The sequence below is a fragment of the Nannospalax galili genome, unplaced genomic scaffold, assembly GCF_000622305.1.
Source record: "Nannospalax galili isolate Female #2095 unplaced genomic scaffold, S.galili_v1.0 scaffold83, whole genome shotgun sequence".
Lineage (NCBI taxonomy): Eukaryota > Metazoa > Chordata > Mammalia > Rodentia > Spalacidae > Nannospalax > Nannospalax galili.
This window is the reverse complement of record NW_008352659.1, coordinates 4,578,801-4,593,186: the sequence shown is the minus strand read 5'-3', so window position 1 is coordinate 4,593,186 and position 14,386 is coordinate 4,578,801. Positions and strand designations below refer to the sequence as shown.

The 14,386-nt window shown below is 43.7% G+C and overlaps 1 protein-coding gene across 4 annotated transcripts in view; it reads left to right on the top strand.

Moving 5' to 3' along the window:
- The window catches only part of Lrmda (leucine rich melanocyte differentiation associated), a 1,173,619-nt gene extending 1,159,838 nt beyond the window's left edge, over window positions 1-13,781 (top strand). For 3 of the 4 annotated variants that reach the window (XM_008849890.3, XM_029554463.1, XM_008849892.3), the window contains one exon: window positions 13,632-13,781. In XM_008849890.3, coding sequence (XP_008848112.1) covers window positions 13,632-13,711 — 80 coding nt within the window. In that variant the 3' untranslated portion in view covers window positions 13,712-13,781. Of the gene's footprint in view, window positions 1-2,823; window positions 2,896-13,631 lie in introns of all 4 variants that reach the window. The other variant, XM_008849891.3, reaches the window with a different exon arrangement.
- Window positions 13,782-14,386: the final 605 nt, after the last annotated feature.

The following is a 14,386-nucleotide window of genomic DNA, read 5'->3' as shown; positions in this document are numbered from 1 at the left end:
AGTTCAAGTGCTGATACCAAGCAACCCTTTGATGAGACCTGGGGCCTATGAGACAGGAACTCGGGGCTGCCTAGGAAGGCTTATTCTCTGAGTCCACTGGTGTCTGTGACAAATATCAGAAGCTTTCAGTAGTTAAACCTTGTACAACCTTACTCTCATGATTGGAGAACTGATGTGCCATTGATCTGTGGATATTTGTGTAGAAGAGCATGTTAGTGAAGCTTTCTGTTACCATCACAAGATGCCTTATAAATCAACTTATAAGGAAGAAAGGTTTATTTTGGCTCGTGATTTTCTACAGCTAGCTGGCCCTGCTGCATTTGGATTGTGGTGAGGTAGTATATATCATAGTAGGAGCATGTGACATAGACTCCAACTATTCTTCTCATAGACTGGCTACAAAAGAAGGAAATTGTAGGAGCCAGGGTCCCATCATGCCCACTCCCCAAGGCCATGTCCCCAGTGACCCTAGTGTAGTAGTCATTTTCTTCATTGTGGTGGCAAAATACCTGAGCAAGATAACTGAATGGAAAGAAGGTTTATTTTGGCTTGTGGTTTTGGTCCATCGTGGAAGGGAAGGTGTGGTGGAGTAGCAGAGCTCACGATGTGTGGCCAGAAAGGAGAGAAGGGTGCCCATGCTACCAGCCTTTGTCTCCCAGCCTTTGGGACTATCCAAGGCAGGTCTCACTCTCATAGTGTTCTCTGGAACAACCCTTACTTGTCCAGAAGTGTGCTTTCCTATCTGCTCACTGCTTCTTGATCAATCAGTTGACAGTCGACCATCATACCTGGGTTCCTAGTACCATACCTGTGTGGGCTCCACCACAGCTGGGAATGAGCCTCTAGCACATGGACTCATGGGAGACATTTACAATCTAAACCATAAAAGGGGGACAGTGAGGAGGCAGAATCTAGAGGTAGATTAATAAAGCTGCAATTAACTTCTCGCCCTGCCGTGAAGGATTCTTTCCAAGGAAAAGCTTACAGAAAACTGCCATCATTACTTGATATCTGGAGCCGTCTTCATCATACCAAAAGTCAGGTTCATGAGATTTCTGTCTTCTATGCAGTTGATTTGTTACTATCCAACCTTGGCGAGAAGCTTAGACTGCTGGCTTTGAGGAAGAGTTACATTGCCAACTGCGGAAGAATGGTCACTCGTATGCATACGGTAATTCTAGAGAGCCGGTACCTTGAGGAAAGGGGGTGGTTTCCCCCACACCTCCCAGCTTCCTGCTTCTTCCTCACAGACATCTCTGTCATATGTCGCCCTTATCTTCTCTTCGTGGCTGTCCCCATCAATCATTTAAACCAGTTTTTTAATTGTATGGCATTATTGGAGGTCTACCGAAAGTTACATCATCATCCTGGGGTCACATGGGTTTCAGGACAGAAGAGAAATAGTTCATGAGATCCCCTGGGCACCACTGAGCATCATGTTGACAGCCTAGTTTCTTCTGGCTGTCCCGCCCCCTCCATTATGAGTCTTTCTTCTCCCGAACTAACCACTGGTGCTTAGGGACTGTAATACCCACAGTCTTGGCCCTCAATTACCATAATGGCTTATAATGAGATTTTGGCCAAGTAGCAGGTAGCAGGTTATTACTTCCTGCTCAGTGTGGGCAATGTCTACGCTGTTAATTTGTGTTGCTGAATGTGACTCAGAGCTGGGCATCAAACTGTCAGAGCCAGATGTATTCTATTAGGTGTGAGGCTCACATTGGACCATGGGCAATTTTTTTTTTCTCAGTATGGAGGTATGTTAACTCACCTCAGGATAAATTCTGACAAATGCAAGCCAGCCAAATAAAATGGGTAATGTCCTAAGTCATCAAAGGAGAACATTCTGGGGACAGATAATACCTGCTACCACCCACTGCCACTAATGTCTGTCTGCCTGTTCTATTGACAAGCAAAAGACTGTTCCTCTTAATATCGCTAAGGAGGCTCTGGTACCTTCATTAAATTTTAATGACACTAACCCTAATGAAGGTCCTTATAACCTGATCTTCATCTTGGGCAAAAAGGTACAGAAAGGTCACACTGCTCCTATGAGAGTCTTTTGGCAACTAATTCTTAACTGTAGTTTGTCATAAGTGTCTACAGTACACACAGATGCAAGCACATACGTCTCAGTCAGGTTGGAGGAGAGATAGTCTAAAACATTTTCAGTAGAAATTGTTAGTGCCCAAGTGTTGTATTATACTTCCTACAACAATAGACTTTGGGACATTTTTTTTTGTCATGTAAACTTCTTTTAGTTAGATCATATATCAACAGATTCTCTTTGTTTTTCTTTCGGAGAAACCAATTTAGACTGTCCTGGAATTAGGAAAGATTATGGTAGTATCAGTGCAGGAACAGTTTGTTTGGATTCTAATGCAGGGCAGATGGAGGCCAGTATGCCTAAGGAGGCAGCCCTTTCCGTGGTCTTTGTAGGGTTTGAATTATGACAAACCCAGTTGTTACTGTGTCTGCTTAATTTTACTTGAGAGGTTCTTTTTCGCAGCTTGAAGAATTTTTTTAAAAAGCAACTTGTCTTTATTTCCAACGACTCTCTTGAGAAATTTCAGTCTGAGGAACCAGACAGAACTGTAGAGATCCCCCACTCTTTTGATGGGAGTGCTCTAATAAGAACAGATCTGAAACCCAAAAGTGAATTTCTGCTAGAGAGCTAAGCCAACATTCACATGCAAGCTCTGCAGGAGGGCCCCGCTGCTCAGATGTGTTCAGGGAACAGCCTGTTCAGAGGCAAGCCAGAGATTCTCTGGAAAATTGTTTCTCTGAGTTTCCCCCTTATACTTCATAAATCATGTTTTTCAGGTTCACTTCCGGTCTCCTTACTGCCCCAAAACTCTTTTCTCCTGTTAAGGTAATCAGCACATCACTAAAAGCGTAAGTTCAAATGAATTGAGCAACATTTTTTTCTCTTCTTGCAGTGCTGAGAATTGAACTCTAGGTCTTGTACATTCTAGGCAAGAGCTCTACCCAGCTTTTAGTGGTCATTATTTACTTACTATGGGTGCTATTTGTTTTCTGATTGCTCTTGGAAAGCAAACAAAACCTCTGTGTACCAAAACTCAACAAAGTAGAGCCTTCAGTTAACCAACGTCTTTTGATCTCTGAATTGAATAGCCTTGATTTTTTTTTTTTTTAATAAGAATGAAAGTAAGGTTATTTACCAAAGAAGAAAGTTGGGGGTGGGGAGGCTGCTCTTAGGTTGTTCTAGAACAGTGTTTCTTAAGAATGGTTTCCCAGTATTATTTGGGAATTTTCTAACAAAAATGTGGATTTGGGGAATGGGACTCATGAGTGTGTGCTTTAAGAAGTTTGAGTGATTTTGCTGCAGGGAATGGTCAAGAATCAGTGTCCTAGGGGGCCAGCACATGCAACTTCTTGATCTACAATTATCAAATGGATGGGAAAACCTGGGCTCAAGAAGCAACCTGAGATCATACCACTGACTCCACAGCAGCAACAAAGTAATAAGTAAATAAATAATAAGTAAATGTATGGCTAGAGAGACAGCTCAGTGGAAAAGTGCTTGCCATGGAACCCGGAGAATCTGAGTTCGAGTTCCCTCTGCTCAACATAACAAAGCCAGGCAGCACTCAAGATCCCTGGCCACCAAACCTAGCACAATGAACAAACTACAGGTCAGTGGAAGACTGTCTCTAAAAAGGGGGGACAGCACTTGAGGAACAACTTCTGAGGCTGACCTCCGACTTCTAGGCTTCATGATGCTGGGAAAGAAACTGCTGTCCTCACTTTTTGGGGAATCAGACAAACCAAAGATCCTAAGACCTTGAATACTGTTCAGTTTACTGTCTCTCCACCTGGATACACACTGTAAATACTCAATTGACTCTAGTAAGACAATAAACAGGGCTTTGATTTTAGATGTATTTCAGGTGACAGAAAACTTAGTTAAATCCTTAACTGAAGGTCAACTGGAAACTAACTGGGGCCCAGCTTTCCCTAGTGGCTAGTCAATCACATGATCTTTAGATTGGGGAAATGTAAGAGAGGCGGGGCATGAACCCCCGACATGCTTCCTTGGAGCTGCAGCTGCACCCAGCACTGTGTTCCCTGACCCAGAAGCCCAGTAACTCTGGTTTTTGTTTGTCTTCTTTCTGGGTTGAAACCAGTTATTTTCATTCATACAACCCAAATTTCGAATGTCATATCCTGGAATTAAAAAAAAAAAAAAAGGGTTGAAATCTCTGGAAGGTGCAGTGAGGCCTGGGGTGGTCATTTGGAGTTCTGGGTATACCAGAAAAAAAAAAAAGAGAGGATCAAAAGAGGCTGGCATTATTTTCATGTTTTCTGCCTCTGTCCTGATGACTCTGGACCAGATACTTTGAGGGGGAAGACAGGGTTTGGGCCGTAGACAAGAATGTGTGTAGGCACATTATAACTTCAGTGTATTGAGTTTATTTTCTGTTTTAGTCAGAAAAGTGAGAAAAAAAAAATGATGCTCTTAAGTAATGTCAACCGAATGCCACTTTTCTTTAGGGATGTCCTTGGTACAAGTGATCTTTTTTCCTAAGAAGACGAGAGTCTGTGCTTGCACGCTTTACATTTATGCAGGTGATTGGCAAAAAAAAAAAAAAAAAAATTCCTCAACCTTTGAGTTAGGAAGATTAATTAGAGCTGGTAAAGAAAATCAGTCCCCAAAACTGAGGCAGAAGGAATCTAAAAGTGTGTATGGCAAGGCCTCTGGTAGCCGCAGTCCCAGATAGCCTTCAGCCCAGATTGGGTAAACATGACATATTGATCATTACAGAACGTGTAATTGGTGACCACAAGCACAGTGCGGCTTTAATGGCTTTGCCTGAATTCTTGCCCTTATTTATTTAAAGAAAGATGCTTTTTCCTAAATGCATGCTGCCCTCTAGTGGCCATGCTTCCAATTTCAAAAGTTGAACCAGAAAAACCCAGAGATACCTGGAGCTGTGGGGGGGCTGGGGTGACATTTTTTTACTTTCTTTTCTCTCTCCTGTCAGAAAGATTTGTGAGTTCAGTAATCAAAAACTGAAAAAAATTGAAGCCTTCCCATTTGACCACTGTCCATTTTTGAATGACAGTTTCAGGGCATCTCCATCAGTGAGCCACACTGAAGGCACTGCATGAATTGCAGTTGATTTACATCCCGTCTCTGCATGCACTTAGGAACCCAGCCCATCTCACATCCATAACACCGGGCTTAGCCGACAGTCGGGGGAGAAGAAGCAGTACTTACTTGCCTGCTCTGTAGCTCACATTTCTCTCTCTGTGAAAAAGTAGCAACGGATGAGCCCAAGTCATGTTGCTGAAGTTCACAGGAGACCTCGAGTTCCTGTGAACAAGATTGAACAAGTAAATAATACCTTGGGAAAATAAGCTATAAAAGCAAAACTTCCATTCCAGTCCTAAGAAAATCGATGTCCAGTTACCGTCACCTTAGGGAGACCTATTGGAACCTCATTCTCTTGCTCTGTAAATGAAGGACTTTACCTAAAACGAGCATCTTTAAATTCTGCCTCAGATGGAGAATTCTCCAGTCCAGTGAAATAAATGCTTTCAAAGGAAAATGTAGCAGAGTCTAAGCTCACTAGGAAGTACAGCAAAGGACAAAGTATTGTTGTAGCAGAGTTGAGTAAATCATTGTTTAGGATGTCAAAAGCACAGACTATTACTAGTCTCATTTTTAGTTAGGACAAAAAGAGTAACCAGAAAATAAATAAAACTTGTATCACTAAGAGTAAGAAATTTATGTTTGAAAGGAGAACAGAGCCCAATGGAGCAAGGAAATACTGACACTGGATTTGGTCTCTCATGTTTATACGTTCTTGGTTGATTGAAATACTCTGTGTGTGTGTGTGTGTGTGTGTGTGTGTGTGTGTAGGTAAGAGATAAGAGCACTGAAGATGTTTCAAACAAGGAAGGAGTAAGCATTCCTTGGATCTGAGGCTTTTTCCTGTCTCCTGCTTACCTTTCACTTATACAAAAAAAAAAGAAACAAAAGAAAAGGAACTTGAAAGCCTTGATGTCAGCAAAGGCATGCGAGCGTTCCTGTCTAGGACTCTTAATGGAAACATGTACTACTAGATAACTTTAATCTGTCAGTCTAATGCTTTCTTGATGCAGAGGGACTTTGCATGAGCCTGTCAGGTCTAGGTAGGGCTATACCATCTGCCACAGAGATGGTGTTCAAGAGTTCAGGTTACGACAGCAGGAGTCGTGACTGAGAATCCACCCAATGTGCAAGGACTTCTGGGACTTGGAGCTCTATTCCATTTTCCCCAGGCAGTTTACATGAGGGGAAAATGTGCCTTGTATTATTTTTTCTCCTCTCCTTCCCTTCCACTGAAATGACAAACCTCATTTCAGCTGCCCTGGGAGCCCAGAGTGTATTTTCCACAGGCCCTGCTTTATCCCATGTTAACCTGTCTGCCCACTCTTGCCTGAGGTGTCCAGCCTCCTTGGTCAGGAGCAAACATCCTCATTCTGCCTGCCCATCACCGTCACCTCAGTGTGGTTAGAGCCTTTCTTGCTGCTGGTTTTCTTCCTTACAGACATGGGGTGATGAGGCCCAGTATCTGGGTGAGCAGGCTGTATCTACTCCAGGGGATAACTTTGCCTCCCCTCAGGCCATCCCTCAAGGGTTTGAGTACTGAGGCCAAGCACCCCCTTCTCCATAGATTTGTCTGAAAGACTACTTGGCAGCTTTCTTTCAGGATAGAGATACAGCATCACCTTTGACTAAATCACCATATGGAGGGATTTAATTTTTGTTTTTATGGTACTTCAAAAGGCAATGGGACATAATCCCAGGATCCAGAATGTTCGCCATTGGGCTCCACACTCTATATGCTAAGAAATGGGTAAAAACTAGTCTTTAATTCATAGCACATGTTACTGGTAGCAGTAATCAGCCTGATAACAACTGAGCCTGAACATAATATGACTTAACATGGATCAAAACACTGACCCAGGATTCACATCCCAGGATATTAAACCCACACAAATTCATAGGCAGGAATTAGCCTTGGTAGAAATAATGGAAAAAAATGAAATCAAGCAAAACTATGCACATAAAACATGACTAAACTGTATCAGAAGGCTCAAGCCTTCCTGTCACATTCAGTACCATGGAAGTTTGCTCCGGGAAGTGGGACCCTTTGAAATCGAAATGACTAGAGAAGAGAATGAGAAAAGATCTTGGAGAAACACTGACACCTAGCAAACATTGATAGAGGAAAGAAGAAAAATAGGAATGGGAATATTAACAGAATTGACATGGCAAAATGGAATTGGCTGTGCATAATTAATGCTTCCTCCAAGGAAAATGACAGACTGTAGGAGAAGGGCAGGGTCAGAGGTAGATATACCCTGTGCCTCTCAAGAGCTTGTTTGTATAATGTGGGAGAAGCAGGGGCCATGACTGCAGGTGCTCACTGCAGTATTTGCTAAGGCAGCATGTAGTGTGTCCTCCCCTGCTGACGTCTTGGGGACCCAGAATCTTGGCAACTGTGCTACTGAGTTCCAACTCGAGATGCAGATTATGAACCAGAACACTCGGAAGCAGTCATGTTCTACCACCTTAGGAAGCAAATGTCATCTGTCCTTGTCTTTCCTGCTGCTCCTGGGGGCAAATGTTTTCCCAAGGACTCCCTTCCCCGTAAGTCTTTTAAAAGTCCCTTCCCACCCACTTCACCCTTAGTACATCAGTGGCTTATACTGAAGGGAGTCTTGTGCAGGCCCTGCTAACTCCTGCACAGATCTACCGTGGAGCTGATAACATATCACGTGGCTGACCTCGGGGTACTAGTATGGTGCTTTCTACAGACCATAAAATGTAGGTGTTTATTCCATCCCAGTTCCCAGTTTGCTCACAACCCCACACAACAAAAGCCTGGGCACGTGCTTTCTGGGAAATGTCTCCAGCACAAGCATTCACTTTTCTCTCTCCAGTCAGACACTGGGATTATTTTGTTTTTGTGGGAGAAAGGTGTTGAACATGAAAACACCATCACTATATAAAAACAGAGGCTAATGCTCTGGTAATCTGCCCACTCCTGTAATAAGGCAAACATTTAAGCTGTGTACATTTTTCTATGTTCGAAGTCATACCAGAGGTTTAAGATATGAACGTACAACATTGGAAATTCCTAACTTTACATATTCTATTTGTATATGTATCTATGTAAATACATTATGAGTTTATTCAACACATAATAATTGAAAAGCTACCCTGTGCTACACATTCTTTAAGAGTTGGGTATTAGAAAAGGAGGAAGATTATCCTAGGGATCACATGTCCGTGGATTTGTAAAGGGCCCGATGATTACGATGGTCTAGAACCTTCCACATTGGCCCAGAAGGACTCTATTTATACCCTTTTCTTCTTTATCACTGGGCCCATCTACTTCTTAAACACTGGCATCATTTTGAGTCAGGGACATAAGGTTCCTTCTTTTCTTCCTAAAGATTATAAAGCTCTGTTGTCCCTCACCTGTTTTACGCCATCATCTAGTAAACTATGAGTGGATACATCAGATCAGTTTCTTAGTCCATAGCTACTCACATTCATGACAAGAGCATTTAAAGCTATGATTGCCATAAACAATCAAAACAAGGTTGATACCTAGTTTATTTTGTAAACATGAATATCCTAGCTCAGCCTGTATTTTATCAGCTATGCTTCCCTGCAGATATTCTTCTCCCACTAGGAAAACAGACCGCAGACATTCTGGTGGGTAGACTCTCAGTCTGCAGAGAAAGACCTGTGACCTTGCGTCAAAGATATGAGATGCGGGGCAGTTGATGGGCAACACTTACACCTGTGACTATGAAACAAGCAGAACTCAGATTCCTACAGAGTTGCCCTTCTCCACCCTACGTTACAGAGGAGATACGGCTAGATGGGTTTGAAGACCTGACTTAGTCCAAATCAAACTGTGTATTAACTGGTTATTGGCCACACCTCCTCCCTCACATAATACTGGACCCAACGTCTCACTCTTCATAAAAGAAACAGGCAAAAATCACCTATTTCACAGCTAAAACAGGCCCAGGCGATTGATTGTCTTTGTTCTCCTTTACAAATAGGATATGGAACCTGTGTACATGGTCAGAGACCATTAAGGACAGGGGTGGTCTTCCATGACACCTCACAAAAAAGGCAGTGAGAATAGGGGCCAGGACACTCTGGAGTCTATGCTGAACTTGTAGAAAGGTATAGGAGAACCCCTTTTCCTAGACAATGGGGGTATCCCCCAGCCAAGTCTCTGGAACTGTTCCTGCCACCACAGCCTTGCATCCAAGAAAAGAGGCTGATTCCTACCCATTAGGCAGCCCCAAGGTCATAACTTAACCTGCATAATTAGAACATCCACTGCAGAGGGGGGGAACATTGAAAAGATAAAAGGCCTCTTTAAAACAGACTCTCCCCAACACATTTTTTTCATAATTATAGCTTTAAGAGCTTATGGTGATGGGAAAGCTGGCTACTTAAGAAAAATTAGGAGTCTCATTTGGCAGGAGAGGATTCCCCAGGGGACAGTGCACTGTCATTTTTCAGAGTCCAGGAAAAAGAAACCCCCGCACAGATGTCTGTACTTTGGCCTGATGTATGGCAAGCCTGCCTCACTTGCTATGGCCGGAGCCAGTTATTTTAATTAAAAACACTACACGTGTCATTAAATGTGTTGTTCCCTTTCCACTCCTGAGATGACTCTGGAGTTGGAGAAAATACAAACACGAGAATCCATTGCAGATGTGTGCAGAGGCCCGGGCCTGCTAAGACAGCCAGTGAGTCCCCAGATTCCAGCCTCAAAGCACCTCCCTGTGAAAATACCATGTGCAAACAGACAGTTGCCATGGGAGAGGACAGGAGAGCACGCGCCACCCATGCCACCACCTCCCTTAATTCGTGAGCAAAATCCAAAAGTCCTATGACCGCATGTGGGATTGTATTGAGCTGTTTCTTTTCTACTCTCTTAATGTTGATCTGGTTTTGTTTCATTTTTAAACCACAAAAATCCACTTCTGAGCTCAGGTAGGGAACACATGAGAGGCCTACTTAATTCAAGCATCTGTAGATGACTCTAGGGAAAATATCAGCATGTTTTACAAGTCTCGAGCCTGAGCCCCTTCCTTCCATGCTGGTACCAGCAAGTGGGTTTCGTTTGGGGCTGCCAGGTCATCTCTGTCCCTTCCCAGATCGGCCAGCCCCAGCCCACTACCGAGTGCCTTCCCCTTGGGCGTTTGATGGAAGGTGGCAGCTCCTCACACATTGGCTCCCCGATCACCTCAAGTAGCCCACCTGTCAGTAAGGAGGAGCGTTACCTCTTCCACAGCCCAGATTTCAATTGACTGAGGTTATCTGTAGGGCCTGACCCCATGGCTCCCACAGACCAAAGCTGCCATTGTGACAGGCATAGCTGATTTTGGAATGAGGTGTTGGACGAACATTCTGGTTCTGCAGGGGAGAAGGAGAACCAATGCTAGGGAGTGATGTCAGCTTGCATTAAAGCCCCAGACAGTGCTCCAGTGTCCTTGGCATAATATGGCCCTGGTATCTCTGTCAGCATCTCTGTTTTCTGTCACGGTGCACAATCCTGGACCTGTCTCTAGTCCTGACAGTGCCTTTTCAGATCAGGTTAGTGCCAGCCCAGAGACCAAGTCAGCTTCCCGGCACACAGCCCCTTTTGTTTGAAGTCTGCCCTTTTGTCATTAATGCACTCGATGTCTATTTAAATCTGACAGTGAGTGCAGTATCTGTTTTCCCGTCAAGAGATCATTGACAGTATTAATACCTCACGTCCTTGCCTCATTTTCCAAGCGCTGACACCTAGCCGCAGTCACCCGCATTCATCAAACAGCCCTTGCTCACCAGGATGTCTATAAACATTCTTGCTTCCAGGCCTAAAGAAACAGGGCAGGTCTTAAAAAGCACTTTTATCAATGCCAACCAGAGAAAAGATCTAGGAGTGTGGCTCAGAACACAGCCCTGGTGCGCCCGTTCCAGGAGCACTGTTCCCATCTGCTTGAATCTAGGCGAGACCCAGAGTGCAAGTTCAGCATGAAGAGCAGCAGAAAGAAAAAAAAATGGAATCCCCGGATGTGTGGGAGAGTTTACTGCAGGGAGTGCAGCCATGGTGGGCAGGGGTATGTGTGCACACACCTGCCTGTCAAGCTTTCTACTCAGGAGAGAGACTGTAATCTACAAAATATCTGAGAGCCCTATTCACTTCTTTCTCTAAAAATTCATGTTGTCCTGGTGCTATAGAAAGAAATGAACATCCTTTGGCAATATCCTTCTAGATTTTTCAAGAGTTTCTTAGAATGAATCTTTTTTTTTTTATTTTTCGGTCTTTTTGAGACAGGGTCTCCCTCTAGCCCCAGCTGTCCTGGAACTCACTATGTAGACCAGGCTGGCCTTGAACTCACAGAATGAGTCATATTTTAAGGCAGTCCCTTGTGGGCTTTCCCTTGCATCTGTGGGGTTGGTTGAGTCTACACAGCACAGCCTGTAGACCACCAGGATCCTGGCACTGGTGACAATATTAGCACAACTCTGGAAGTGATGGGATTCAGCACTGTGAACAGCTTAGTGCCAATAGCTGAAAGAATGAAGTCCCAAGAAGGATCTTAGTGAGGTTTCACATAAGCACAATACTTCCTGGCAATAGACCAATATTGAAAACCCCCAATGGAGAACTGGGGGCCAAGACATCCAAGTCAAGCCAGAAGAATAATTCATAGTAAAGTTGTTCATGGGAACATGTCGGGTAGTAAAGAGAGCCGGCCCCCAAACAATGTCACCCTGTCCCTCTTCCAATTCTAAGAGATCATGGAACTCCAGCAATTTCCAACATTAGCTCTAACCATCCAAACTAGGGAAAATATATACTGCCCTTAAAAGTTTGTACACATTATGTTAATCCTTATTCACAAACAAGTTTAGGGGCTACGGCAGTGGCTCAGTCAACAAACCACTTGCCATGCAAGTGTGAGGTTCCGAGTCTGATCCCCAGAGCCCACATTAAAAAGCCAGGCATAGCAATATATACCTGTACTTTCAGAGATGGGGATCTGGGGAGGACCCTGGGGCTTGCTGGTAAGGCAGTCTAGACAAATCCATGAGCTCTAGATCACTTAGAGACCCTATTTCAAAAAGTAAGGTAGAAAGTGATCGCGGAAGATACCTGACATCAACCTCTGGCCTCTACACACATGCCTTGACACATATCCCTATGCACACACAGCAAAGTTTACATTTCTATAACGGAGAACTCTTTTAGTGTCACAAAAATATATACTACTACAATGTCTACTGTAAAGAACCTGGTTGGTTCCAAATATTAATCTATCCCACATTAACCAAGAGTAGTGCCTGTTGGTTCCGTCTTTCCAAACTGAGCATACGAACAACCATGCACATCGGTAGCTATGGTCACAGATTTGTGGTTCATGAATTCATGTTTTATGGACGTTTCCTTTCTTTTTCTTCTTCCTAGCTACATACGTCAGAGATTTAAGCCCCACGAATACTAAGACAATTGTGTGCGATTGACTCTTAAAATAGGTCTTCTAAAATTGGAAGCGTAAAGGTAGCAAAAAAGGAAACGGAAGTTATAAATATTTTCTTGGAAAACCCCACTTTTAAAAATAATCTTATAAGGCTTTTGCAATAACCATGACCAGTTTCTTCTGGGTTTTTATTCTGTGTGGTTGGGTATCAAACCCAGGGCCTTAAACATGCTGGATATGGATTCTTGCACAGAGCTACATCCCTAATCCTTGATTTTGAAACAGAGTCTCCCTATGTAGCCAAAGCTGGCCTTCAATTCACCATCCTCCTCGAGCCTCCCAACTACAAGAGTTACAAGTAAGCACCTCCATGTGCAGAAGTCTTGTGGGTATTTACAATGTGTAATGAGTTGATTTAAAAGCCTGGTCTTATTCTAACAGTGTGTTTCATAGTGAGGTCTCCAACAGCCTCCCTGAATGACGGAAAGGCTTTGTAAGGAGCCATACATTATATACAAACTCAAACTGAAGATGAATTCAAGACTTGCCTGTCAGCAGGGGACGTCTAACGTCACTGTCACTTTGTACTTCCCAAATAATCTTCATCCAACATCACCTCTCTTCTTTAATCATCCAGCATGGGCTTAAGCCCCCCCCCTCCCCCCCGGGATTTGGAAAATTCTCTCTGGAAGTCAACAATATTGATTTCCAATAAAGGATTTCAAAATAGTCTCACTCTGGGAAGATTATCCTATACTTTGTCTTGAACGGGATCCATCTTATTTACACTTAACTTTCCATTCTTAGAAACTTGACTAAGGAAATCTAGAAGGGGGTGTGCTACATTTTGGGAATCATTTGCCGAATTAGAAAAGTCCTTAAAATGAGGAAATGATACCTAAAGCTGTTATTCCTAGGAACATATACTTAGTAGTGACATTTCGAAGTCCTTTGAGGCCAAGAAGTAGAGTCTCAGTTGTCTGAGGATTGATCTGTTTTCTGTCCCATGCCCCACGAGGTCGGCAATGGTACTACATGTCTGTTTTATGACATCTGCATTTCTGAGTTATGTATCGTGCCAGCTGTAATGATGGGTCTCTTTCTGTTTACAGGTGTCCTGGGGAAAGGTCGCTATTTTTACTATGGAAGAAACTCAGAGGGTAACAGGTTTATCCGAGATGATCAACTCTGAAGCTGAAGTCTACAGGCCTTACCTTATTTCATGCAAATAAAAGGGAAAGCAAAGAATAAAGGAAAAGCAGGAAAAACGATGGTTCACGTTGTCTTTGTAAGAAGGCTGCAACTTCCGCTTTCAGTACCTTGTGCTGACTTTGTCGGGCCTGTCAGGATCATCTAGTTGCCTTAGTCTGAGTGGTCACAGAGAGATTGACATGATTGCCCTTAAGCAGGTCTCATCCAGCAGGGTGACAGACAGCGATGGCTAAGCACCAGGGCTGACAGCATGAACACCATGATGGATTGCCTGGTCCCTCCACTGCTAGCAGGGGAGCAGAGGTCACACCTGGGGCCTCCCTGGGCATGCTCACTGGCTGCAGTCTAACTGAGAGAGACCATCTTGAGCTGGCCTTCTGAGTCAAGTCCTCTGATAGCACCGTGCTCTGGGTTTATTTTTAGTGGAATCGTGCCACAGTACCGAGGAGGGACGCTTTTCCTCTGTCCCCCTTAACCTGTGCATCAAGCATAGGCAGACACCTCCCTGATGCTTTACCAGTGTCCTTTATCATAGGCAATGCATTCCCATTTGCAGTTTCTCAAAGGACACCAGAGGTAATTTCTCAACCCAGGCATACGTTTATGACTGGCTTCATGATACAATTCCTAAAGTAAACATCTTTCCCTAAACTCC